Below are 24,957 nucleotides of genomic sequence, written 5' to 3'. Positions count from 1 at the left end.
TAAGAGGGAGATTTATAAACTTTCACATACATAGTTTAAGAAAAGAAAAAAACAAAAGCAAGCATCTAACTCAAGTAATTAGAGAAAGAAAAGTAGAACGAACCAAAGAAAATAGAAGGAAAAATGAGAATGGATAAAAATAAAATCAGCACCCGGTCATGATAAAATTCTTGGCAAACCGGGGAATAGAACTTTCTTAGCCTGAGACCTGCCACAAACAACATGTTTTGTAATGATAATATGTTAGAAACATTCCCTTAAAATTTTGAAAAACAGCCTGCTGTCAACATGTCTATCCAGCATTGTACTGGTGCTTCTAGCCAACACAGTAAGACAGGAAAACAAGTGGTATTCAAATTCAAAAGGAAGAGACAGTAGGATTTCATTACTTAGGGACAATATGACTATCTACATAGAATATCCCAGAGAATATTAATAGCAGCTATTAGAATTAATAAGAGTTCAAGCAAGATTACTAGCTATAAAATTTATAAAAAGGAGTCAGTAAAATGTGTATATATACCGGCAATAAACAAATGTAATTTGTAAAGATGCTTTTATTGAAATAAAAATTTTTAAAACTATGAATAAATCTATGAAAAGATCTGTGAGATTTTTATGGGAAAAATTGGAAAGCATTAATAAAGAATATAGACACCAAAGTAAATGGAAAGATAGTCATGTAAGGAAAGGCTCAGTAACATAAAAATGTTAGTACTCCCCCTATTAATTTATAAATTCAGTGCAGTTCTGATAGAAGTCCCATTAGAATGTAAGAGATCTCCTTCTACAATTCAGGAAGAAAAGTAGCAAGCCCAGAGCAGCAAAGGTATGTACAAGTCAGGGAACGTATGACTTAGCTGGATTAGCTGTTAAGGCTTACTCCACAGGTACAGTAATTATGGAACCACAATGTGGATGAAGGTCTAGGTAGATAGGCCAACGCCATAAGATCAAGAACCCAGAAACTGACATGTGTATGAGAACTTACTGCATTGTAGACATTAGAAGGAATGGTGCCTGCAACAATGGTATTAGCGGTGGGGACACTTAGATATGCCATTTCATACCATATACAAACAAATAAATTCTGGATGGATTGAATATGTAAATCACAAAAGCAAAACTTTAAAATATTTGAAAATATAGTAGAATGTTTTAAAATCTGTTAAATGTCTTTATACATACGCAAATACATGTACATGATTTTATATAAATGCGTAAGTACAATCATGAATGAACTTTTCCCTTCAGTACACTTCTTTTTGTTTGGCAGTTTCCTCCTCCTTTCCTCTCTTCTCCCCTGTCAATCCTTCCATCCGCAATCTCCACTCTAACCCATGTCAGCAATACCATACCTATCCTTCTGTGTTTTGCTCATATAATTATTTACACACAGCCTGACAAATAAGATACACATATGCAGGATCTTTGTTTTTCAAAATTAGGATCATATTATTCATATTTTTCTAGATCTTCTAGATATGACCTTAGGGTCAATAAAGATTTTTGTCAACTCATTTTTAGTTTTTTTCCAGTCCTGATTTATATTGTTCTTTCAGGTCTTCTATCATTTTCTTAATGTCTTTTAGCTAACTTTGGAATAGTATGTCATAGTTTTGCTCTTCTTTGAGTATTTTGCTCTCAAGTGCTTTCATTCCCTGTAGGGATGTTATTCTTCCCCTTTTCCCATTTTTCTTAGAGTTATTTTGTGTAAGACTGACTTGGAGAATTTTCTGTTCATTTTAATATGAATTTAGTTTTTCTGAACTTTACAAAGAGGTTTGGTTCAGATAACTTTTCTAACTTCACAGAGAGAAGCTCCCTCTCTACTTTTTATGGTACCTTGCTTCTGTGATTTCCAGGCTCCGTCTGTTTTCCCCACTTCCATCTGGACTCTACCTTTCCTTTTCTCTGTTGTCCCTGTCCTCCATTTTGATGCCACTACCACCAGTTTCTCCTTGGGGTGGAGTCAGGTCCTGGAAGGGAACCCTGGCTGGTCAGTTTTGAGAGTTCACAAGAGCTAGACTGTGTCACAGGTAATCTGAAAAGTTATTTTGAGGTGTGAGTGGGTGATGTGTTACTTAAGGATTCTTCTTCAATAGTGATGAAGGACAGAAATGAGATTGTACACAGTTTTGCCGCTATAGGCACCAGCAGGGCTGAGTGAGGATGATGAATGATAACTAGGAGTGTGTTGTCTCCCAGCAGATAAATCCTGCTTCAGGCAACAAGTCTTAATTACTTTGGGCCATGAGAAAAGGGTATTTTTTTTCTAGTGAAGACCCTCCCCCCTCCATAGGATAAATAATGTGTTCGTTTAAAAAAAAAAAATTGTTGCCTTTATGTTTAAAACATATTTTACTTTTTCTCATAACAAGTAGTCAGTCCTTGACTTACATAAAAGTTCTGAAAAAACTTAATATAAGGTTTTTGAATAGGGTGGAACTTCGCAGCATGAGATGATTCAGACTGGGGGGACTATTTAAACAGTATGCTAGAGATAATTTATGAGCATCCCTCAAAAATAATTTTTTTTCAAAAATAATTTTCTTATGAGTACAGCTTCACTTTTTTAAAGCGATTTTTCTGGTTTTATGAGGTCTTTGTTTAGTGAAGTAACATGCATTCCTTCTATATAAGAATGAAATCTTTCTTTTTCATATAGAAAAGAAAGCGGAGAGCAAAAGACGATGATGTCGTAAGCCTTAACAGCCTTGATCTAAAGGTAAGCCTTCCTGCTCTGTCAAAGCATTTAAAAATATGCAGATAGCGTTTTATTTTTGTGCTATAAGGATAATGAATGCTAATTTTTAAAAAAATTATAAGTGCAGGGGCACCTGGGTGGCTCAGTTGGTTAAGCGACTGCCTTCAGCTCAGGTCATGATCCTGGAGTCCCGGGATCGAGTCCCGCATCGGGCTCCCTGCTCAGTGGGGAGTCTGCTTCTCCCTCTGACCCTCTTCCCTCTCGTGCTCTCTATCTCTCATTCTCTCTCTCTCAAATAAATAAATAAAATCTTTAAAAAAAAAATAAAAAATAAATAAAAAAATTAAAAAATTATAAGTGCAAAACTGAATAATATGGGCTCTTACAGGTATCTTCTTTTTTCTGTTGTACTTTTTAAGACTGAGGTAAAAGCCTCCCTAAGAACAATGTTAGGCTTTAGCTAGTGATCTCACACTCAAATGCCTGAAGAGACCAGGCGTACGGTGTGTGCAAGGAGGAAGGAAGGGAGGGACTGTGGTGGAAAAGAGAAATGTGCCCTCCTGCAGGAGGCAGCTGCTACTGTGCTCTAGCCCACGGCTCCTTGTAGGACTGTCAAAATCGGGATTTTTACATGAAATCTCCCAGTCTTTATATGCTGGACCATGCAAACCAAACAGCTTGTCTGCAAGTCCAAAGTGGCCGTGCATTTCCAATGTGTGACCTGTGACTAACTAAAATCCAGTGCACACTTAAAAAATAATTATGTATCCTTTATGTAAAACTGTAGTTAAGTCCCAAAACCTGGTATTTATGGAATTACTTAGTCCATTTTTATCGGCTGGCAAACTTTACAGAACGGTTTTAACCTTTTTAAAGATTGTTACATAAAAGTTACACATTTTTTAAGCGAGATTTTAAAAATGTTTGACATCATGTGTAACGATGGCAAATTTTTATAGGTCTGCCCATCAGCGTTTTACCAAATCCAGCAAGCCAGATTTGGGGGGTGGGGTTGGCATGTGTACATACATAATATGTTTATGGAAGAACTCTGTGTTTTAAGTGTTAGGCTTTTTGCAAAACAGTTTTAGTTACATTTAAAAATCCTATATTCAAAGAAAGAAAAAAGGATGAAATGGCAACCGTGAGTATTTTTAGGTATGCTTCACATCAGATCACGCACAGAAATAGTGTTTATAGTTTGCCACAATAAAATCCATGGTCAAATCTACTTAAGTATAACCCTCCTTTTGTTTATCCCAACTTCAGCGGTTCCCATCATGCAATCAGATTCTTCTCATTTTATCTATCTACTTGGTTCCTCTCCCCTGGATTATTTTGAAGAAAATCCTTTACTTTGTATCATGTTATCTGTATCATCAGATTGAGTGTTCACACTTCCCTTGATTTGTCTTACACCTTTTTTGTTTTGGTTTTGTTCATTTTGTCTGTTTGAATTGGAATTCCTATAAGGTCCGTATATTGTGATTCTCTCTTCAGTGTCTTTTAATCTGTAGGTTCCCTCTCTAGCTTTTTTTTTTTTTTTTTTAGAATTTTTTGCTCTTGCATGACAAGTTCTTCCAGGCCCACTTGTACATTTTGTTGTTGTTTCTGCTCCATACCTGGAAACAGTCATTTCTAAAAACGCTGGTTTCCTTAGGAACCGGTAGAGGCTTAAACCTGAACATTATGAACACTCCTTGCTGCTATATTGATTCTTGTTTCTGTGCCTTTTTAATGGACAAAGCTAGGAAACATATCACTTTTTCAGATAAAGTAAACTTTGAGTTTATACTGAAATTTCAGATTTGAGGCTACAGTGTTTTTTATTCAATTGCGTTAATCTTACTATCTAGATCTCTCAGCCACACCAAAAATTTAGGTCTTGGGGACACTGACATAATTTCTCACTTGATTTACTCACAGTTCAAAGACAACAGTCTACATCACTTCAAATTGCTACTGCATTCCTATAAGTGAAACAATTACTAAAACATTGTATGTTTTATTTTTCAGATTTTTTTGTTTTTTACATATAAATTATATGTACAACTTACTGTGTTTTTAAATTATTGTACTAGTACTTTTTTTTTTTAAGAGAGAGTGTGAGCAGGGAGAGGCAGAGGGAGAGGGAGCGAGAGAATCCTCAAGCAGACTCCCCACTGAGTGTGGAGCCCAATGTGGGGCTCAATCCCAGGACCCTGAGATCACGACCTGAGCCAAAACCAAGAGTTGGATGCTTAACTAACTGCACCACCCAGGTGCCCCTGAACTAGTACTTTTCTATGTGTAATTAAGACAACAACTCACTTGTTCCTTTTTATTTTCAATTTTTAAGAACTGCTTTTTAAACTTATTTTTTCTTATAATCACGTAACAAAATTGTATGGAATTTCAAAGTAGTTCCACAGGATTCTTGTTTCTATTCCTAGATCTTCTACCCTACTTCTTTCTTCCGTACAAAATCCCTTTATTCCTTTTTTAAATTTTACGGTTTATTCTTTCACTTTTTAAAAATAGAAGCAGTTGCATGTATATTTGTGTATCCCACTCTCTTGGCTAAACAGTAGCATGCTGTCTTTCATTATATGCTCTATTTTATTCTTTCCTTATTTGTTTTACTTGTGTGTTTTTGCTTTGGTATGTCTTTCCATATTTAGGAAGGTTCATGTTTTTGTTCTCTTGGTATTTTTGCCTTCAGTTTCCTCTTTTTTTAGCCAGTAAATTGGTGCATTCCTGTGAGCATTATTATAATCAACTAACACCTCTTCTCCCTCCTCTCCTTCTCCCCTGTTAATAAACTGAAGTAATATCTCTTTATTCTAAATTAATACATTTAAAGTATTTAGTACTTACTTTGTTTTTCATGTACAGTCACCATTTTCCATGTTTTGAACATAGGTTTACTGTATCTACAAGATCAGAGCGTCTAGCCATTGCAGATTGTGCTATGTATCCTGGTAACCATCTTTAGGCTTTAGTTCTACAGGTAAATGTCTTTTGAATGCTGAGCACCAGTTCTAGGTTTTTGGTTTCCTGAAACTCATTTTCTAGCAAGGGGGTCAGCAAACTGTAGCCCAGAAACCATATCTGACCTGCTCGTTGACTTACATATATTGTTAATGGCTGCTTTTAAAAACACTACAGTGTCAGAGATTGAGTAGCAGTGACAGGGACCATGTGACATACAGAAACTGAAATATTTACTATTTGGCCTTTTACAGAGAATTTGCTGACCCCTGCTGTAGACTTGAGTAAATTCAGATGACTTGTTCTCATAGTTTTTGTCATTTTTTTTCTATTCCATTGTTTTCTGTCCCCTCCCTGATTTTTACTTAGATTTTTTTAATCTTTTATATTTATCACTTTCTCTCAAAATATTTTCTATCTCTTTATATCTTCTTAAAATTATTTTACTATTTTTTTTTTTTTTAGTAGGCTCCATGCCCAGTGTGGAGCCCAATGCGGGGCTTGAACTCACGACCCTGAGATCAAGACCTGAGCTGAGATCAAGAGTCAGATGAACCACCCGGGCTTGTCTAAACTTGTCTTCCCTTTTGTCTTTATTTTTTCCTCTTAATGCAGTAGACGGATTTTTTTTTATTCTGAAATAATTTTTCTTCTATTTTTAATTCTTTTTTTAGTTCTATCACCTCATTGCAAATCTTCCTTTCTCTACCCATCTAATTTCTGAGTTTTAAGTTCTTTCATAGCTTCTATAATTTTATTAATTTATTTTATGCTATAGAGACATTATTCTACTTCACATTTTCTGTATTCTTAAAATAGTTTTAAAGGGGATTCATTATTCTCTTCTTTGCTCATTTTTGTCTTTTTTTTTCTAGATATAAAAGGCAATTTTATATAAGCTCATTTTTTAAGTCCAGTAAATTTTCCTGTCTTAGACGTGAGAGGAGTGAGTGAGCCCTGGTAGCCTGTCTTCACCTTCATAGCTCCAGAGCTCCCTCTTCTGTTGTCTTCACAAAGTGGTTTTTAACAATACAGCCTCACGCTTTCTGAGATCTTTTTGGCTCCCTCGTTTTTATCTGCATTTTTTCTTGTGTTAGCTTCAAGAGTTTAAATGGCCCAGACTGCTAACCTCCTTGCATGGAAGGGCCCTTGCTCTCCGCTCAAGAATTTGATCATGGGGTCCTTCCCGGGTTAGACTACTGTCCTCAGACTAGCATGCTAGTGAGGGGCTCCCTGTTCTCAAGGCCATCAGAGGAGCCCAGTTGGGGCCATGTGTGGGTCTCATAGTGGTCCTTTCCGTAACTATCTGACAAAATGTTTTGGGGGGAAACACTCTCTCTTCATTTTGTTGTAGATTGAGTTGTCTGTTTTATTGTGTTGCTCTAGCTGCCTTTTTTTTTTTAACTTTAAACAGTGAAAACCTGTCAGAGATTTAATTAACATATTAATGAGTGAGCCAGCAGAAACACTGAAGGATTCTAATTACTGGAAGAAAGAATGGTGAAGGGGCGCCTGGGTGGCTCAGTCAGTTAGGCATCTGACTTAAGTTGGCATGAGTCACGATCTCAGGATCCTGGGATTGAGCCCCCTGTGGGGCTCTGTGCCCAGTGGGGAGTCTGCTTGTCCCTCTCCCTCTGCCCCTTCACCCGCTCATGCTCTCTGTCTCTCAACTAAACAAATAAAATATTAAAAAAAAAAATGCTGGAATAAGATTGCTAAATTAGATGCAAAACAGATTAATATCCTCATCTACATATCTACCTACAAAATGTATTTTCACTGCTCTCAGTTTTCTACAGTTAACATCTGCCCTTACAGAGTCGCAAAACCTGATTAGTAACAAGTGGTGAATCAGATTAAGATGCACGGCCCTAGAAGATAAGATCATCCACTGAGAGGACATGCAGGCACCCTTTATATCTGATTTCAAGTTTTGGATATTTTCTTTCATTGCTAATCCTTTCCTTAATTTTACCACCTTTCTAATTCTGATTTATGCTCTCTTATAGCTAGTCCTGGGATATTATAGTTTTTTTGTGAGCACGTTTTTCTACCATGCCTTTATTTTTTTTGTAGGGATATTATTTTTTCCCTTATACCTTTTTTCCTTAGGAAAAGTTAATAAGGGATTTGACTGTGATTCTTTTCTATTGGTCATTACTACATGAAAATGGCTTTAGAAAGGAGGAGTGAGTCAGGAGAGCTTTTCTAGCTTCATGACCCTAAACTTCCTCCTTTGTTGTCTTTAACAAATGATAAATGTAGATATACTTTGAGTTCTCCAGGACCTGTTTTCCTCCTCAACTTTTATCGGAACCTTCTCTTTTCCTGTGTGTCACCTCTATTCCACTTGACTTGAATCTGTTCCCAGATTCAAGATTGCACCACAGTGTAGGGCTTTGTCCTGGAAGGGAGCTTTGAAAGTCCTAAGCTCATGTGTTCCAGCCATGAACCCCTTTACTGCCACCCTTGAGTAGATAAAACCCTTCCCAGTTTCAGTTGCTGTGCTCACAATGACCTGTCTAACTCTGCAGCTGTAGCAAGTAGTTGTCGATAGTTTTGGGGTTCTTCTCTACTCAGATCGGGCAAATGTTTTGTTTTTCTCTGCTTTCTCTTCTGATGCTATATAAGTCTTATAGTTAGTTGTTGGTAGTTTATCCACATTAACTTGTATTTTTGGGTTCTTGGGGATGTGTACCTTGTTACATGGTGCTATACATATTGACCTTGGGGTTTTGATTTTGCTGTCCTTGTTCTGTGTGTTTTTATGGAAGAATTTGGAAAAATTGTAAAACTATGTCGTTGCCATCACCTTAGTCCCAGAATTATGACTCCTGTATTTTATTCCCAGTGTGAAAGCAAATTTAGCTTTCTTCTGAACCCAGTATAATTTTAGCAGATTTTATTGACATTGAATTGACTGGGATTATTTAAATTGCTATAATTTTTAGGATAAATTGTATCTTATGCACTGATACTAATACTCATCAACTAGCCAAAAGATAAGCTTTTTATTTTCTTTCAGAATTTATCAAGTTTTATACTGTTGCTATGTTCTTCAAACTGTGGAGTTATATTCAAGAAAGAAATCCTTCTAAAAGTTTGATTACATTAGCCAGGCCTACCTACATGCCATGATAGAGTCTCCATTTCTTCCAAACCTGAGGAATCATGTACAACTATGTACAACTATGATAAGAATGAATTTGAAATTATAATTTATTGAATATCATCTTTATATACTCAAAACTTTGCTAGGGTCTGGTCTAAATTATTTATTTATTGATTGATTGATTGCACAAACATTTTATGGAGCACCCACAATGTTCCAGGTCCCATACTTAACCTTAGAGATAAGACTATGTCCAAGCAGGAAACGAGAACCTCTGACAAAATCACGCCTGCGTAGATTACAGAAGTATGATAGTGTTAGAGGAATGGGAGGGAGAAATAGAGGATTTGGGGAGGTTTTGATTTGGAGTTGGGTTTTTATGAAAGTGAACATGAACTGGGAAAACCAACCCTAGATGGAGAAGGGGTGTCTAAAAATGCCAAGAATTAAAATGAGTTGTGTATGTGTAAGGAATGATCAATTCTTTGGAAAGAGTCAAATATATGAGGAAGAACTAAGAAATGAAGTAGTACAGAGGGTTAATTGGCCACTCAATTTGAAAGCTGAAAATGATTGGCTGAAGAGTTTATTGACCCATGAAAATCAACAGAAAGGACATTCTGGATTCTTGAACTGATTTTCTGCAGTTATAGTCCTTCCATCTCTGTGGAAAGTACTTGTTAGTGAAGACCTGGTACAGAGTCTGGAGGCCTGGAATGGGAGTGATGACTGTAGAAATGAAAAGAGCATTCCTAAGGTTTCATCTTCATCAGTTTTTTCTTCTTACTTAATGATCTTTCTTTGGAGAGCTCATTCACTCACCAGATTCAGCTGTCTGTAACTGATGACTCCCTAATCTGAATCTTTAAGCCAGATCACAGTCCTGATTTTCACATCCCTTTATCCAGTTGCTTCGAGAGATATAGCCTTGTAACTGGCCTCCCTACTTGTAGCCTCTTTATGATGCCATATTGATTTTTTTTGGTCTTTTTTTTTTTAAGGGGGAGGCACATGCCCGTGCGTGCAGGTGTGGGAGGGGCAGAGGGAAGGAGAGAGAATCTCAAGCAGACTCCATGCCCAGGGTGGAGCCCAACATGGGCTCAATCTCATGATCCTGAGATCATGACCTGAGCCGAAATCAAGAGTCCTGATGCTTAACCGACTGAGCCACCCAATCGCTCCTCCTTGGTATTTCAGTACCTTGCTAAATTCTTTAAGTAGCTACTCATTGCTTTAAAGATAAAACCCAAATGTTACTTAACATCTAATCGCCATTATGATGAGCTCCATACCCTGTCTCTCCAAAATATCTCTCGTATCATATTCCCTGTTTCCTTTCCCTTGTACATCCTTATTCCTTTTCTCTGTCTGGAGATTGCCTGCCTATCCCCACTCAGGCATTATATCCAGGAACCCTTCCCAGAGTCTTAACCCCTCTCCCTGTATCCCACCCCTACCAACCTAGCCTGGTTACCCCTCCCATAAGCCCTCTAGGTAGGGAAAATTGAATAGAAGGAGCAAATTAGGATTTCATGAGGAGGAAAGAAGTCAGCAATGAAGTTCTGATGATCACAGTAGCATTAAGCTATATTTATACCTTGAAAATAATTGCTCAACTCTGGCTGTAGGTCAGAGTTACCGAGAGAGTTCTTAGGGGAGGAAATGTGCTGCTAGGCCCTATCCCAGACTATGTGAATATGAGGAGATGGGGGAATGAGGATGGGTGCCATTGGGACCTAGGAACATCTGGGTTTTGTTTTTGTTGTGTAAGTTGTCCCAGCGATTCTTAGGTATAGCCAGAACTTAACCATTAAGTTAGAATGTGACATTCTTAAAGTTGTCCCTCTTCCCAAAAACGTGCCCTGAAATGGATACTCTGCCAACTCTCCCAGGCCTGTGTTTTGCATGGCCTTTCATCTAAATATAATAGTTATTATGTAATATGCTAAATATCAGTTTGTATGGTCTTTTGAGGCCTGTTGCTGGGAGCCATTACTTTATTTACCTCTGTACTTCAGTCACCTAGCCACATGGCCTGACACATAATAGGTGCTCAGTAAATATTTAATGAACAGATAAAGTAGTATAGGTCATATGAATCAAATAAGACTTTGGACTTAGGTAAACATATAATATGAGCATTGTGTTACATATTTTGATTTTGGATGTCTTACATTAAGAATTTAATACTGATGTTAAGGATTTGTCATGTAGGGGATCATTGGCTGTTTTGTTGTGAAGTTGTGGTTGCTTATCAAATTTGTCACTAAGTAAAATTTTAGCACTATCTTTTATCAGGTTGCCTTACTACTATATTATGTATAAAATTATTCATTTTGAAAGGAACACAGTGTTTGTTTTCCAAAGGTGTTTCTCAGCTCTGTTTGTTAGCAACCATAACCTTGCCCTTTTCTTCTGATAGTGAAGGGTCCAAAGTGACTTTTTACTTTGTTAATGTAAAATAATCTGGGATGAGTTAAGACTGAGTCATATTTTTATGACCAAAGTTCTTTAACTCTGTTAGTGATCAAAACATAAACCAGAACACTTTGTTCAGATTTAGGGATTTCATTTTCTTGTAAGTTAAATAGCATATTGAAGGGTTATACTTTGAGTATTGGTGTACTATGTAAATTTTAGATTAAACATAATAAGTTATGTATATTATTCCTAATAAATGATTTTAAAAACATTTGTGGTTGTTTAGGATTACAATCGTCTTGTCAGTTCCTGGATTAATAAAATCTCACTTTTGACAAACCCACCTCTTAGACCATGACAGGTAATTGGTAATTTTTCTGAGGCACAGATTTGAATAATTTGAAGCTAGCTGGCATGCTAAAGCTAGTGGCTTAACTTAGTATTTTTTTTAAAGATTTATTTATTTGAGAGAGAGAGGGAGAAGAGGCAGAGGGAGAGAGTCTTCAAGCAGACTCTACACTGAGTATGGAGCCTGACTCCAGGAGGAGCTTGACTCAGGGATTGATCTCACAACGCTGAGATCATGACCTGAGCAGAAACCAAGAGTTGGAGGATTAACCCACTGTGCCACCCAGGTGCCCCTAGTGGCTTAACTTATGACTAAGGCTAGCTTACTGCCCCCCATCTTGCATTTTGATGTAACTTATGGTCTCTACTGGTTGCCCTATAACATAATATAATAAAACATTGTTTCTCTGTGACATAGGTCCAAAAAATGAACCCAGCTGCTGGTACGGGTGATGAAAGTTAAGAGGAACAGAGAATAGATATAAGAAAATGGTTCTTAGCCAAAAACATAAAAGTTAAACATAAAACAGTTACTCCTGATAATGCTCTGAGAAGCTATTGAAGTGTATCCAGAGCTATTTATCCTTAAGGTTAATCATTCCTAGACCTTCTGTGAATCATTCCTGGCTGCTATGTGCATGTAAATGCTTGTGTCTGCTTTTTAATTATATAAGTAATACAAGAATGCATTGTCTTTGTTCAAAATTAAACTTTTTTTTTAAATTTCCTTGTATCACCTTCATCCTCTGAAGTAACTAGTTACTATTTGATGTTTTCTAGGTTCCTTTCTGTTTATTTACATACTTTCACACAATGTGTTTAGTAATGGTGACCTATATGTATGATCATACTGTACATGTGCTACAGCTCACTTTTTTCCTCTTTCTCTCTTATCAATACCATATAAGGCTACCTCATTCTTTTTTGGTTGCCATATCATATTCCGTAGTATAAAGTACCATAATCTACTTAACCAGTCCTTGAAGAATGGCCCTTTAATATATATTCCATTTTTTCACATTAAAAATAATGCTGCAGTGTGTCTTCTCCTTCCATACAGAGGAACCATTGTTATGTCTCAATTATGTTATATCACAATTTTTGCCAATTGTGATAGACAAACAGACAGAAAATTAAAGGAATAGAGGACTTGAACACCACCATAAACCAATTGGACCTAACAGACATCTACAGAAAACTATCCAGTAAGAGCAGAATATACATTTTTCTCAAGTGCACATAGAACATTTTCCAGAATAGATCATATAAAGCCTTAATCAATTTGAAAATATTGAAATTATACAAAGTATTTTTGCAGTCACAATGGAATGAAACTAGAAATAATAGAAGGAAAACTGAAAAATTCACAACTCTGTAGAAAATAACAGTATTGAACAACCAGTGGGTCAAAGAAGCAATCACAAAGAAAATTAGAAAATACTTGGAGACAAATGAAAATGAAAACATAACATACCAAACTAGTGGGATGGAGCAAAAAACTAAAAGGGAAATTTATAGCTATAAACTCTTACATTAAAAAGGAGAAGGATCTTGGGGCACCTAGGTGGCTCAGTTGGTTAAGCATCCAACTCTAGATTTCGGCTCAGGTCATGATCTCAGGGTTGTGAGATCAAGCTCCACATCAGACTCTATACCGGGCTTGGAGCCTGCCTAAGATTCTCTTTCTCTCCCTCTCCCCCAAACTCCTGCTTATGTGCTCGCTCACTCTCTCTCAAAAAAAAAAAAAAAAAGGGAGAAAGATCTCATATCAGCAACCTAACTTCACACTTTAAGGAACTAGAAAAAGACGAACAAGCTACATTCAAAGCTAGCAGAAGGAAGGAAATAATAAAGATTAGAGTGGGTTTTAATTAAAAAGGGAATAGAACAACAGAGGAAAATCATTGAAACTAAAACATGGTTCTTTGAAAAGATAAAACCAACAAATCTTTAGGTAAATTGACTAAGGAAAAAAAAGAGAAGACTCAGATTACTGAAGTCAGAAATGAAAGTGGAGACATTGCTACCAATTTACAGAAATAAAAAGGATTGTAAGAGAGAACCATGAACAATTTTACCTATCAGATTGTATAACCTAGATGAAGAGGACAGGTTCCTCCAAACCTACCAAGACTGAATCATAGAGATAATCTGAATAGACCTATAACTGTTAAAGAGATTGAGTAATCAAAACACCTCCCGTGAAAGAAAAGCCATGGACCATATGGCTTCACTGGTGAAATCTACCAAACATTTAAAGGAGAATTAATACCAGTCCTTCTCAAATTCTTACAAAACATTAAAGAGGAGGGAACAATTCTTAACTCCCTCTGTGAGGCCAGCAATACCCTGATACCAAAGCGAAAGATACTACAAGAGAAGAACTCTGCAGACCAATGTCCTTTATAAGAATTGATGTACAAATCTTCAAGAAGATTCCAGCAAAGTGGATTCAGCATATTAATAGGATTGTATACTAAGACCAAGTGAGATTGATTCCTGGCATGCAAGGATGGTTCAACAAATGAAAACCAACCAGTGGAATAACTCCACATTAACAGAATTGAGGAGAAAACCTCATAATCATTTCAACTGATGCAGAAAAAGCATTAGACAAAATCCAGCACGCTTTCATGATTTAAAAAAAAAAAAACAAACTAAGAATAGAAAGAATTACTTCCTCATGGATAAACAAGATGTGATATATACATACAATGGGATATTCAACTTTAAAGAAGAATTGAATTCTGATACATGCTACAACATGGATGAACCCTGAAAACATTATGCTAAACAAAATAAGCCAGATACAAAAGGACAAATGTTGTATAAGTTTGTTTATATGAAGTACCTAGAATAGTCAAATTCAGAGAGATAGAACATAGAATAGTGGTTACCAGGGTTTGGGAGAGGGGAAATGGGGAGTTACAGTCTAATGTGCACAGGGTTTCTATTTAGGAAGAAAGAGAATAAAAGGAGACAATGGTGGTGATGGTTGCACAACGTGAGTGTACTTAATGCTTCTGAGCCCTACCTGCTGTACGGTACCCTTAAAAATGGTTAAAATTGGTGGCGCTTGGGTGGCTCAGTCAGTTAAACATCTGCCTTCAGCTCAGGTCATGATCCCAGGGTCCTGGGATCCAGCCCCGTGTCCAACTCCTTCTCCCTCTGCCCCTCCCCCCACTCATATTCTCTCCTGCCCACTCTCTCTCAAGTAAATAAAATATTTTTTAAAAATGGTTAAAATGGTAAATTTTACGTGTATTTCATCACAATTTTTTAAATGTGAGAAAAGGAAAAATAACTTGACTTCTCTATGTTATATGGATATTAGCCTCTGATTTATCATGTATGTTACAGGGTTTGGGTTTTTTTTTTTAGTCTCTTGTTTTTTGTTTTTAGATGGGATCGTTTATTTAATATTTTTATAGTTTGAGAGTTTTCGTTAAATTTTCTATTCATCGTGTTTGGCATTTTTTTTTGAACCCTCTAATTCTGAAGAATTATATATATTTCAGAAATGCCTTGGAGATCTTCTCAGTTTTAGATTATTTTCATCCTCTTACTCTAGTTGTTACTTCTAGAACTCAGGAAGATTTCAGAAAAATCTGGAATTATTTTATATGTTTATTAACTCTTTTTTATTCTTTCCATCTCTTTAATCTTGTATGCTGTTCTTTAGGAGAATTCCTCAACTTCATTTTCTAGCTTGTTAATTCCTTATTAGTGACTGTTTTGCTAGTTAGCCTATTTACTTTTCTATTTAGGCAATAAATAAAATTTTGACAATTTTTTTTATTTCCAAGATCTCTCATTTTTTGTTTTGTTTTCCCATAATAGTCTTTATTTTCATTAATGTATTTTCCTCTATTGCCCTTCTGGGGATATTACTTTTATTTCTTTTAACATATCCTTCTGTTTGCTCTGTTAACTAATATAAAATAAACCATAAATTAAATGAAATTATGCTAGGGCCAGTAAAGTTTGTTCAGAAGTTGCAGACTTTTGGACTTAACCAGTTGTGTGTTACTACTTGTGCTACTTTGTGTAAATTATACAACCATTCTAAGCCTCTGTTTTCTGTATTTAATGATAAAATATTGATCTCAGATTTGATTCATAGCCCTTTTTCTCCACTCCTCAGCATATTCAGTCTTCATTCATTCATTCATTCATTCTTACATTATTGAGCTCCTTCAGTGTGCGAGACACTCAGAGAACAAAACATAGTCTTTTTGCCTTCATGAAGCTTACATTCTAGTGGAGGCATTCTGTCTGCAGGTAATATCTGTCTGTAACCCTAGAAATTTGTAGAAGAGACATGTATTCGGTTTATTGCATGCATCTCATTCCCACCTTTTTGAGACCCAGACTCCTCGAAGGGGGAAAGAAATAGGATCGAGTCTCTTTACCTTACTGGATGAGATTACAGTCCTTTTCATTTTGGTTTGTAACTTCTGTTCTGTTTCATCCTCTGTGGGATCAGTGAGAATGAGTAATGGCTCCATCAAATCCTGCTAATGAGGGATACATTCCTGTGAAACTTCCCAAGGTATTGATAGCCCATGGCAAGATTAGCCACATCTTTTGGATGCCCTCTAGGAAGTAGCATACTATGCGCCCTTCCAATACATGCTGTTCTTGGCCCACCTGGATGCAACCATCCCAGCAAGACCATGCCCTCAATCTCACCTCTATTCTTTGTACTAGAGGAGCCAGAAATTCATGTGAGGTCAGTGCCATGTTGGCCCTCTCTCCTCTTGAAAGTCCCTAAGGGAAAGAAAGCTTGGAGAGAGGAGAGAATAGTCTCTTTCCAGGAAAACTACAGGCCCATACCAACAGCTTTGTTTCTCATTCCATTTCTGATGAAGTGGAAATGGCTGTAGTGGGCATGAATGGTTCATTCCCTGATCAGGCTCTAATGAGTAAATCCTGCAGGGAAGCCATAACTGAAGCACATTCTACTCCTCCACCACCCGTAATAGGTTTCTCTTACCCTGAGCTGGTGGCTGGTGCCACTTGCTTATGCCTCCTAAATTAGAAATATGGGTGTCTTGGGGCACTTGGGTGACTCAATTAAGCATCTGACTTCTGCTGAGGTCATGATCTTAGGATCCTGGGATCGAGCCCCGTATTGGGCTCCCTGCCTAGTGGGGAGTCTGCTTCTCCCTCTCCTTCTGCCCCTCCCCCCCACTTGTGTTCTCTCTCACTCAAATAAAGTCTGAAAGAAGGGAAGGAAGGAAGGAAGGAAAGAGAGAAAGAAAGAAAAGAAATTAATTAATTAATTTGGGTGTCTTAGTCTGGTTTTCCCCCAGAATGTAGAACCTGAGGCAAGGCTTGAATGTAGATATTTTATCTGGGGAAATAAGGGACTAGGAAAAGGAGGAAAAGTATGTTCCAGGGCAAGTTGTTGACTTGGCATCTGGGCCTCTGAGGAGTCCTATAGAGCATCCTCACAGGCAGAGGAGGAGCAGTTTCCTCTACTGGCCCCATTCCCTGTTGGTCCAGATTCCCTGTAGGGTGTATATACCCTCGTATTTGTAGGTTGTGCATTCAAGAAGCCCTAGGGCAGAAAGAGGGATTTGTAGTGCAACTAATCAAATGGTAGTGGTAGGGAATGTGAGCAGGAGGAGGGTACAAATGCTGTTTGACACTGTACACTCTACTGTAGAGATGTGCTCATATACTCCTTTAAGTCCCACCTGTCACAGAGGCCTCGGGTCATGGCCAGCTGCCATCTCTGCACGTTCTGACACAGAGGAACAAGCCTCGCTGTCTGCTGCTACCCAGAGCCATAACTGATGAACATCTTCCTCCTCTACCACTGGAATAGATTTCCTTCACCCTTGGCCACCACTTCAGTGGGTCTGAGTTACTTGCCCCACCTTAGTCCTTGAGGGGTCTGAGCCCCTAGTCGGTTTACCTTTTTTGAGTCTTGGTTGACTACAGAGCCAGGTTGTACATGGGAAACACCACATCTGGGAGTAATGATGAGAGGGACCAGTTCTAACACCCATTGATTCTTAGGACCAAGTATGATGGCTGTTGAGGACATAGTACCATATATAGGCTGTTTCACATGTATCATATTCTGAAGGACAGTGTTCCAACAGTGCAGAATTTTAACCCTGAGCTGCTGCAATAGCTACATCTTCAATAAACAATGCCATCATTCTGTTGAGCTGTCTGTTTCTGGATAATGGGGAATATGGAAGAACCAGTGGATCAAGTGATTATCTTTCCATTGTTGTAACTCCTTTGCTATAAAATGGGTCCTGAAGTCTGAGGCAGTGTTGTGTAGTTGTGTAGGATCTCGTGCAAGTAGAGCAGGCACCGTGCCAGCCCTTAGATGATGGTGCTGGCAGGGGCCCTGAAGATGGAGAAGGAAATTCAGCGTCCGGTGGAGATCGCCACTGTAGCAGGGGTGAATCACTGCCCACTGTAGAAGTAGGGTCTGATGTAATCAGCTAGCCACCAAGTCTGCCCAGGGAATGGGACTGTACGGCTGGATTTCAGCATCATTTGTCAGCTCCTGGCAGGTGGGGCCTTCCATCAGTGAGTGGTGAGGTCAGTCTTGGTAAGAGGGGCCCCTGCTGGGGAGCCGCATGTACCTTCACACCTGCGCTACGGCCACTCCCCGTGGGCCTTTTCCAGAAGTGCTGTGCTGGCTTAGGAGAGGGACTTGTCCATATGCACAGGATAAATCATTGTTTTTACCTAGTGCCTCCAAGGCACTACTACCTTTGTACTCTTGATAACAGGAGACAAAGATCCTCCCACGTTGTGCACAATCCATAGGTCCATTTATATGCCTCTTTTCCAAAAATCCTCTCAGCCTTTTTTACTTTTTTTTTCTTTTAATCTTGCTCCTTGCAAGCCCCTGAGCAGTCAGCCAAACTGTCCGTCGCTTGTCAGGAGCCTGCGTATATCTGTACTTCATGCCCTTTCTCCCTCCGTATAAACTGGACGACGGCTCTGCCTGCTGGAATTGTTGACCTGTACCACACTCTCCTTTAGGATTACCCCTAAATGGCACTGCAGTACAGTAGGGGGTCCACAGTAGTGCTCATAACAACAGACGAAGCTAATCTACCCAGGAATTAGGGCAAGTTTTTCTCCTCTATCAGTTGGTTACCAAGAGCCACCCCCACTCCCACCACCAAATGAAGAAGGGCTAATATCAGAGTACTGGGACAGTTGGGGACATCTATTTATGTAATTTACTTATGCCCTTTGGTCTTATTCAGACCGAATTCCAAATAGACCATTTTCATCATATAGTAGGTTGCCACTGTACCTGCCCAAACTTGTGACTTGGTAGGCTTGACCCTGTTCATTTTGGACAGCTCTGATTGCATGAGTCATACGATGCCCCGTGGGCAGGTCCTCAGTGTTCACTAGGGCTGCTATAGCTATGGCCGGCTACCTTCCAGAAATCAGCAGGCAGTTTCCTGCCATGGAAAGCATAGCCTAGCTTCAGAACCCTAGGGACCTGCATTGCAATTCTTTTCCTGGCTTTGCCAGAGACATCACACGGCCTCTTTGTCTACCATAGAGACCTCTAGCTTTAGCAAATTTGCTAGGTCACATGGTCTGAGCAGTATGACAGCTTGCACCACAGCCTAGACCTGCTACAGAGACTTCTGCTCTGGATTCCACTCAAAACTGTGCATTTGAGATGACTCCATTAATGGGTCAGAGCAGAATTTCCAAATACAGGTAAAGTCCTACCTAGTGCTGTGCCCCTTCTAGTGCTAGGGAATGCAGATACAACAACTTGTTCTTTACCTTGGAGGAGAGATCTCAGAAAGCGTCAGGCCATTTGGACCTATTAAAACTTTTCTAATGTGGCGGCCCCAGAATTTTCATGGCATGCATTTGACTTCCTAGGGTGTCCAGAATACTTGCCATTTCCTGCTCACCAAGTCCTGTTTGATGTCATCAGTTTACTGGACTAACACGATATTCCGTGGATCGCAACGTCCTTTAGGACTCTGACAGAACAGAAAAGTTAACAGCCTCAGGATATGAAATAGAAAGTGCTGTCCTTCCCACAGTAAAAGCTAACTATTTTTTTTTTAAAGATTTATTTACTTATTTTGAGAGAGTGAGAATGAGAGAGAGAGAGAGAGTACATGAGAGGGGGGAGGGTTGGAGGGAGAAGCAGGCTCCTCACCGAGCAGGGAGCCCGATGCGGGACTCGATCCCGGGACTCCAGGATCATGAGCCGAAGGCAGTCGCTTAACCAACTGAGCCACTCAGGCGCCCCAAAAGCTAACTACTTTTGATCTTCTTCACTAATAGGAATTGAAAAGAACACACAGACCAGATCAATAGCCATATACCAAATGCTAGAGGATGTCTTGATCTGTTCCAATAAAGGATCTACATCTTGCCCAATAGCTGGGATTAAGCCTACCACTTGAGTTAAGTTTACAGTAGTCCACTGTTAGCCATCACAGTCCATCTCATTGTAAGAGGCCTACAGATTAATTGAATGGAAATGGGGTGGAGACTATCACTCCTTCCGGCTGTAATTTTGATGCCTATCTCTACATTTTCCCTTGGTGTGCAATATTGCTTCTATTTATTATCCTGGCTCCAGTGTAGGGGTTAGAATTTCAGGGGCTCCCACTTGGCCCTTCCTGCCATAATGACTCTGAGAACATTATGAAAGTTACCAGCGCTTTTTCAAACCTTTTAAAGCAATTAACAGAAGCCAGCCAACTCTACAACCTTTGCAGTTACTATTAACCCCCTATGTTGTTCATGTGCCACAACCGCTGTATGAGCCATTGCTTCACTCCTTCCATACCGATCAGTAACTATAGACCTTACACCATTTTTCCAATGAGGGACCCAGTTCCAGAATCTCATTCTGTGTGTCTAGTCTCCAGGGCCAAGCTCAGTTTCAGTGTCCTAGCCAGGTTCCTTCCAGAAATCAGCCTGAGACGTGAGCTCATTGACAGTCTGCTTTGAGGTATGGTCCCAGGGAATGGGGAATTGAAACAGAAGGAGGCAGCTAATACCAAGTGTCTGCATTTAAGCTGGTCACCACTGTGGGCAACTGAGGCTTATTTTTGCTGGAACCTTCTGAAGAGCCATGTAAGATATACCGCAGAATTGTCTTGTGAAGGGACTGAAGAGGGAGCTTTTATTCACCAGCCCCTGTGCTCCATTAGTCAATGGCTACCCCATGGAGTGTTTATTTCTCACACTACCAGGTACCTGTGTAAATGTCACATTCCAATATTCAAGAAGCCCAGAGTGGAAAGCAAGAGCGACCTAGTACAGCTGGTTGCTGGAGCAATGACTGAAGTAAAAGTGGGCTGAGGAAACAGGAGGCTGGGCACAGGACACAGGACCATTTGTCTTCAGGTTTGGGCCTTAGCTGAGTTTCAGGGGCAAATGAAAATCCCACTCAGCATCCTGTTATACAAGCCTAAGCGATCTTATATTATACTAGAAGTTACTTGCTATCCTATGTCATACTTGAGATAAAAGTCACCACTAACAGCACCAATACCCCATTTTATTTGCTGTTTGTATTACTATTGCAAAAAGAACTGTGGTTTTGTTAATACCAAACTTCTTAGCCTGTCAGGTATTCTGTTTATAGTCTTGCTAATAGTATAAAGATCCGAATTGATCTTTTTCCAAACCAAGCTCTTAGTAAAGCTTGGAGATAGTCAAATGTTTAATCCAGATGATTTTTTAAAATTCAGGTCTACACATAACTTCATTACCAACCTCTTTCATATTCATTTAGTCCAAATGTAACTGCCTTTTTGTTGTTTTAAAGATTGATTTACTTATGGTGGGGGAGGGGGTGAAGACTCCCCACCCAGCCCTGCTGAGCACAGAGCCGTTGGGGCTCCATCTCCCAACCAGGAGATCATGACCTGAGCCGGAACCAAGAATCAGACACCTAACCCACTGAGCCGCCCAGGCGCCCCACCTTTATTGTTGTTTTTAACTAGTTACTAAATAAATTTGGAACTCTGGTGTTTTAGAAGTTCCATTTTGTTCATATTCGAATCAGTGCTTTTTAGTAAGATTTAAAATTCTTTTTTAAACTGAGCTATTTTTAGTGAGATACATAGTAGTTATTTGTAATCTTAAATTCTAGAGTTTTTTTTTTTTAAGATTTATTCATTTATTTGAGAACACAAGTGGGGAAGGAGGGGCAGAAGGAGAGGGTGAGGGAGAAGCAGACCCCCCACTGAGCAGGGAGCCAAGCTGAAGGCAGACACATAATGGACTGAGCCACCCAGGCACCCCAAATTCTAGTCTTAAAGTGGAACATAGTTTTCTTGTATATGGAAAAAGCCCTTAAAATACTTCTTGTGAACTGTGGCAACTTTTCATACACTTACATGGTTTTTAAACATGTTTAATTTAGTAATAGAAAACATGAGAGCTACACAAGGGCTGAAGAAACAGATTGTACTGTTATCCATATTTCTCTACAGAATAAGATTGTTTATGTAGTCATCTACATAAGGTCCTTATAAATAAAATTACAAAACTGAGAAAAAGCAGGTTGGCAATTGCATTTCACAATATTACCTACAGAGGGCAGCAGAGAGCTTAGAGTTTGTTTTCTCTTTCCCATAATGGGGCTTTCTCAACTAATTTCCAATGGCTTGTGATTCCAGACAAAAGTAAATAAAAACAAATAATATCCAGACCAGAAGAAGTAATGATTATTCTTTAGCTCTAGTTTGTCTAAATTCCAGAATTCTGATTTCACCTTAAAAGGAGGAAAAAAGGTTAATAGCCTTCCTCTATAGAAGGGAAGCAATGTTCTCTTTATCTTTGTATTTTAGGAAAGAAAGCATTGAAGACTCCATACGAGCAGAAGAACAGAGGTTATAACTATAACTGGTCTTTGGAAACCAATATTTTCTCCAATCTGGCATCTTTTATAGAGCTTTATTATTATTCCTAGAAAACTCAGTTTTTAAGTTTATAAATTCTAGATTTTCTACACAAAGAAAAGATACTTAACCAGTCTGTGCTTCAGTTACACAATTTGTAATATTTATAAGTCATGCTCTGATAAGCTGTGACTAACATTAAACAATTGAATTAGGATCTCTAAAACTGAAGCAGCAGGAACTATTATCTTTTTACTTAACTGCCTTGTTATAAAAAGGCTATAAGGCAAATAATCTCTCAACTCTTTTATGATTTCCTTCTCTGTAAAGTGTTCCCATTTATTTAACAAACACTAGCTGGGACCAGGAGACCCAACTCACAGAAGGCTGGCCTGCACCGGCTGTACACCAAGTGTGCACTGAACATGCTAACAGCGGTGCGTTTCCTGTCTCACCTGGGGGGTGTGCTGTAACAGGAGTTGGTAGACCAGACTCAAGCCTGTCCAGCCACTGATTAACTCTGCAACTTTGGACTTGTTTCTTACACTGTCTGAGTCCCAGCTTCCTCCATCTGTAAGATGGTGCTAATAACACATAATTCATAAAGCTGGCTAAGTAACACACATGAGGCTCCTAGCACAGGGTAAGGACACAAATTTTCCTTTTCTTTTTTCACTGATGTTCTTCAGTTTCTTCCTAAGAAAACAGAGGAGGATGAGTTAATGACCTCAAAGGACCTGTTCAGCCCTCTGATTTTATGGAGCATTGTTAGCGTCAAGATCCTTTCAGGCTCATCACTCAGGGTGCTCATTGAACATCCTGTGTTCATTGTTGCTTTTTTAGATGCTATCTACAGATGTCTAAATTATATTTGGGCCACAACCCTGAACGTTCAAAATGAAACGAAGATTTTAGGGTTAGTGAGTTGGGATTTTTGTGCTGTGACTATCACCATTAAACCCTATGTGGCTCCTGTAGGCTTTCAGCTTTTACATTTTATAAGCCTTGTCCCTCTACCTCTTGGGCCCTCAGCTAAAGGAGAGAAATGAGAGAAATCCCTTCTCCTTGGCCTTACCTCTTTCAGAACTAAATAGAAAAACAGTGGAAAGAGATGTCAGGTAACAGACCCATGAGATCACCCTAGCAGCTTCTTCCCTACTCTCCCTGAGTGTAAGGCCTGTATTCCCTTATGAAGCTCAGTGGCCATCAAGTATTGGCCTCACTTGCACCATTTTGAACCAGTGAAACTAGACCAGTCTCTTGGGTTCTAGCCTCGCCTCTTTCTGAGGACTTGAGCAGGTCAGTGTTCTTATCTGTAAATTAAGGAACTGGCTCCAATGATCTCTAAGGTACTTCCACTTTACTGCTGTATATTCTGCACATAGTCAGCCATCCTTAAGGCCAAACATATCCACATTTGTGTGATCAGGTGTGGTCAGGTAATAAAGGATAGATGATATATAACCAATCACCATTATTTTTTTTTTTTAAAGTCTCAGAGCAGTTGGGGCGCCTGGGTGGCTCAGTCGGTTAAGTGTCTGCCTTCGGCTCAGGTCATGATCCCAGGGTCCTGGGATTGAGCCCTGCATTGGGCTCCAGGGGAGTCAGCTTCTCCCTCTCCATCCTTCCCTGCTTGTGCGCGCTCTCTCACTCTCACTGTCTCTCAAATAAATAAATAAAATCTTAAAAAAAAAAACAAGTCTCAGAACAAAAAGATGAATTATCATCATCTTGAATACAAAATACATTGGTATTTATAGAAGAGCAGCATTGACGCTTCCTGTAAGAAGTTACACTGTCCTGCAAACCTTAGTAAATTGTTTTGTAGATCAGTTGTCATTTTAAATAGTCTGTGCTATTTATTCTGCTCTATTCACTCTTCAGCCTCCTTAGTTTATCTTCTGTCTTTATTCCACTGAACTAGCACGCCTAGGTCCTTGTTAAACTTGTAATCACTAAGTCCGTGCATCTTTTCTTACCCTTCTTAACCTTTTTGCTGTAATTAACACCTTTTCTTCCCTGGCATCTTGCTATGTTTCTTTTCTGCTGACTGTTCCTTTTGCAAAAATCTTTCTCCCTTGGCATCTCTCCAAAGTTAGATCCTTGGGCCCTTGTTCTTTTGTCCAGATTTTCTCTCCCAAGCATCTCATTCACTCCTAGTTTCCACTCTGATCCCTGTGTATATGACTCCCCAGTCTAAATCTGCCCTCTGGCTTCTTTCAAGTCCTTGTCCAGCATCTCCAAGTTCTAGCTCAGTATTTCGTTTTCATGTTCTTCCACCACCTCAGTAGATCTAAAAATGAAACTCAGAAGTCTCTGTCAAAGCTCATTCTTCCTCATTTCTTTATATGTATTGACAGTTACTGCTCCTAACTTTAAATTGTAGGCATCTTTGACTTCTCAGTGTGTTGCCCCTTGCAGGTATCCTTTCCCTTCCCCACTGACCCTACCTTAGGCCAACTGCTTGATAACTGATTGTGATTTTTGCATTATATTCCCAGTCATCTTTCAAACCATCT

General features: G+C 38.9%; 1 protein-coding gene across 1 annotated transcript in view; it reads left to right on the top strand.

Annotated features, from left to right (window-relative positions):
- NET1 (neuroepithelial cell transforming 1) overlaps window positions 1-24,957 on the top strand; it is a 60,246-nt gene that overhangs the window by 20,910 nt on the left and 14,379 nt on the right. Inside the window, exon 3 of the mRNA XM_025853530.2 lies at window positions 2,669-2,728. Within this exon, the coding sequence (XP_025709315.1) occupies window positions 2,669-2,728 (60 nt within the window). The remainder of the gene's footprint in view (window positions 1-2,668; window positions 2,729-24,957) is intronic.

The sequence above is a fragment of the Callorhinus ursinus genome, unplaced genomic scaffold (genome assembly GCF_003265705.2).
Source record: "Callorhinus ursinus isolate GAN/ISIS: 27379988/994484 unplaced genomic scaffold, GSC_fseal_2.0 scaffold36, whole genome shotgun sequence".
In the NCBI taxonomy this organism is placed as follows: Eukaryota; Metazoa; Chordata; class Mammalia; order Carnivora; family Otariidae; genus Callorhinus; species Callorhinus ursinus.
This window is presented reverse-complemented; position numbering and strand designations above follow the sequence as displayed.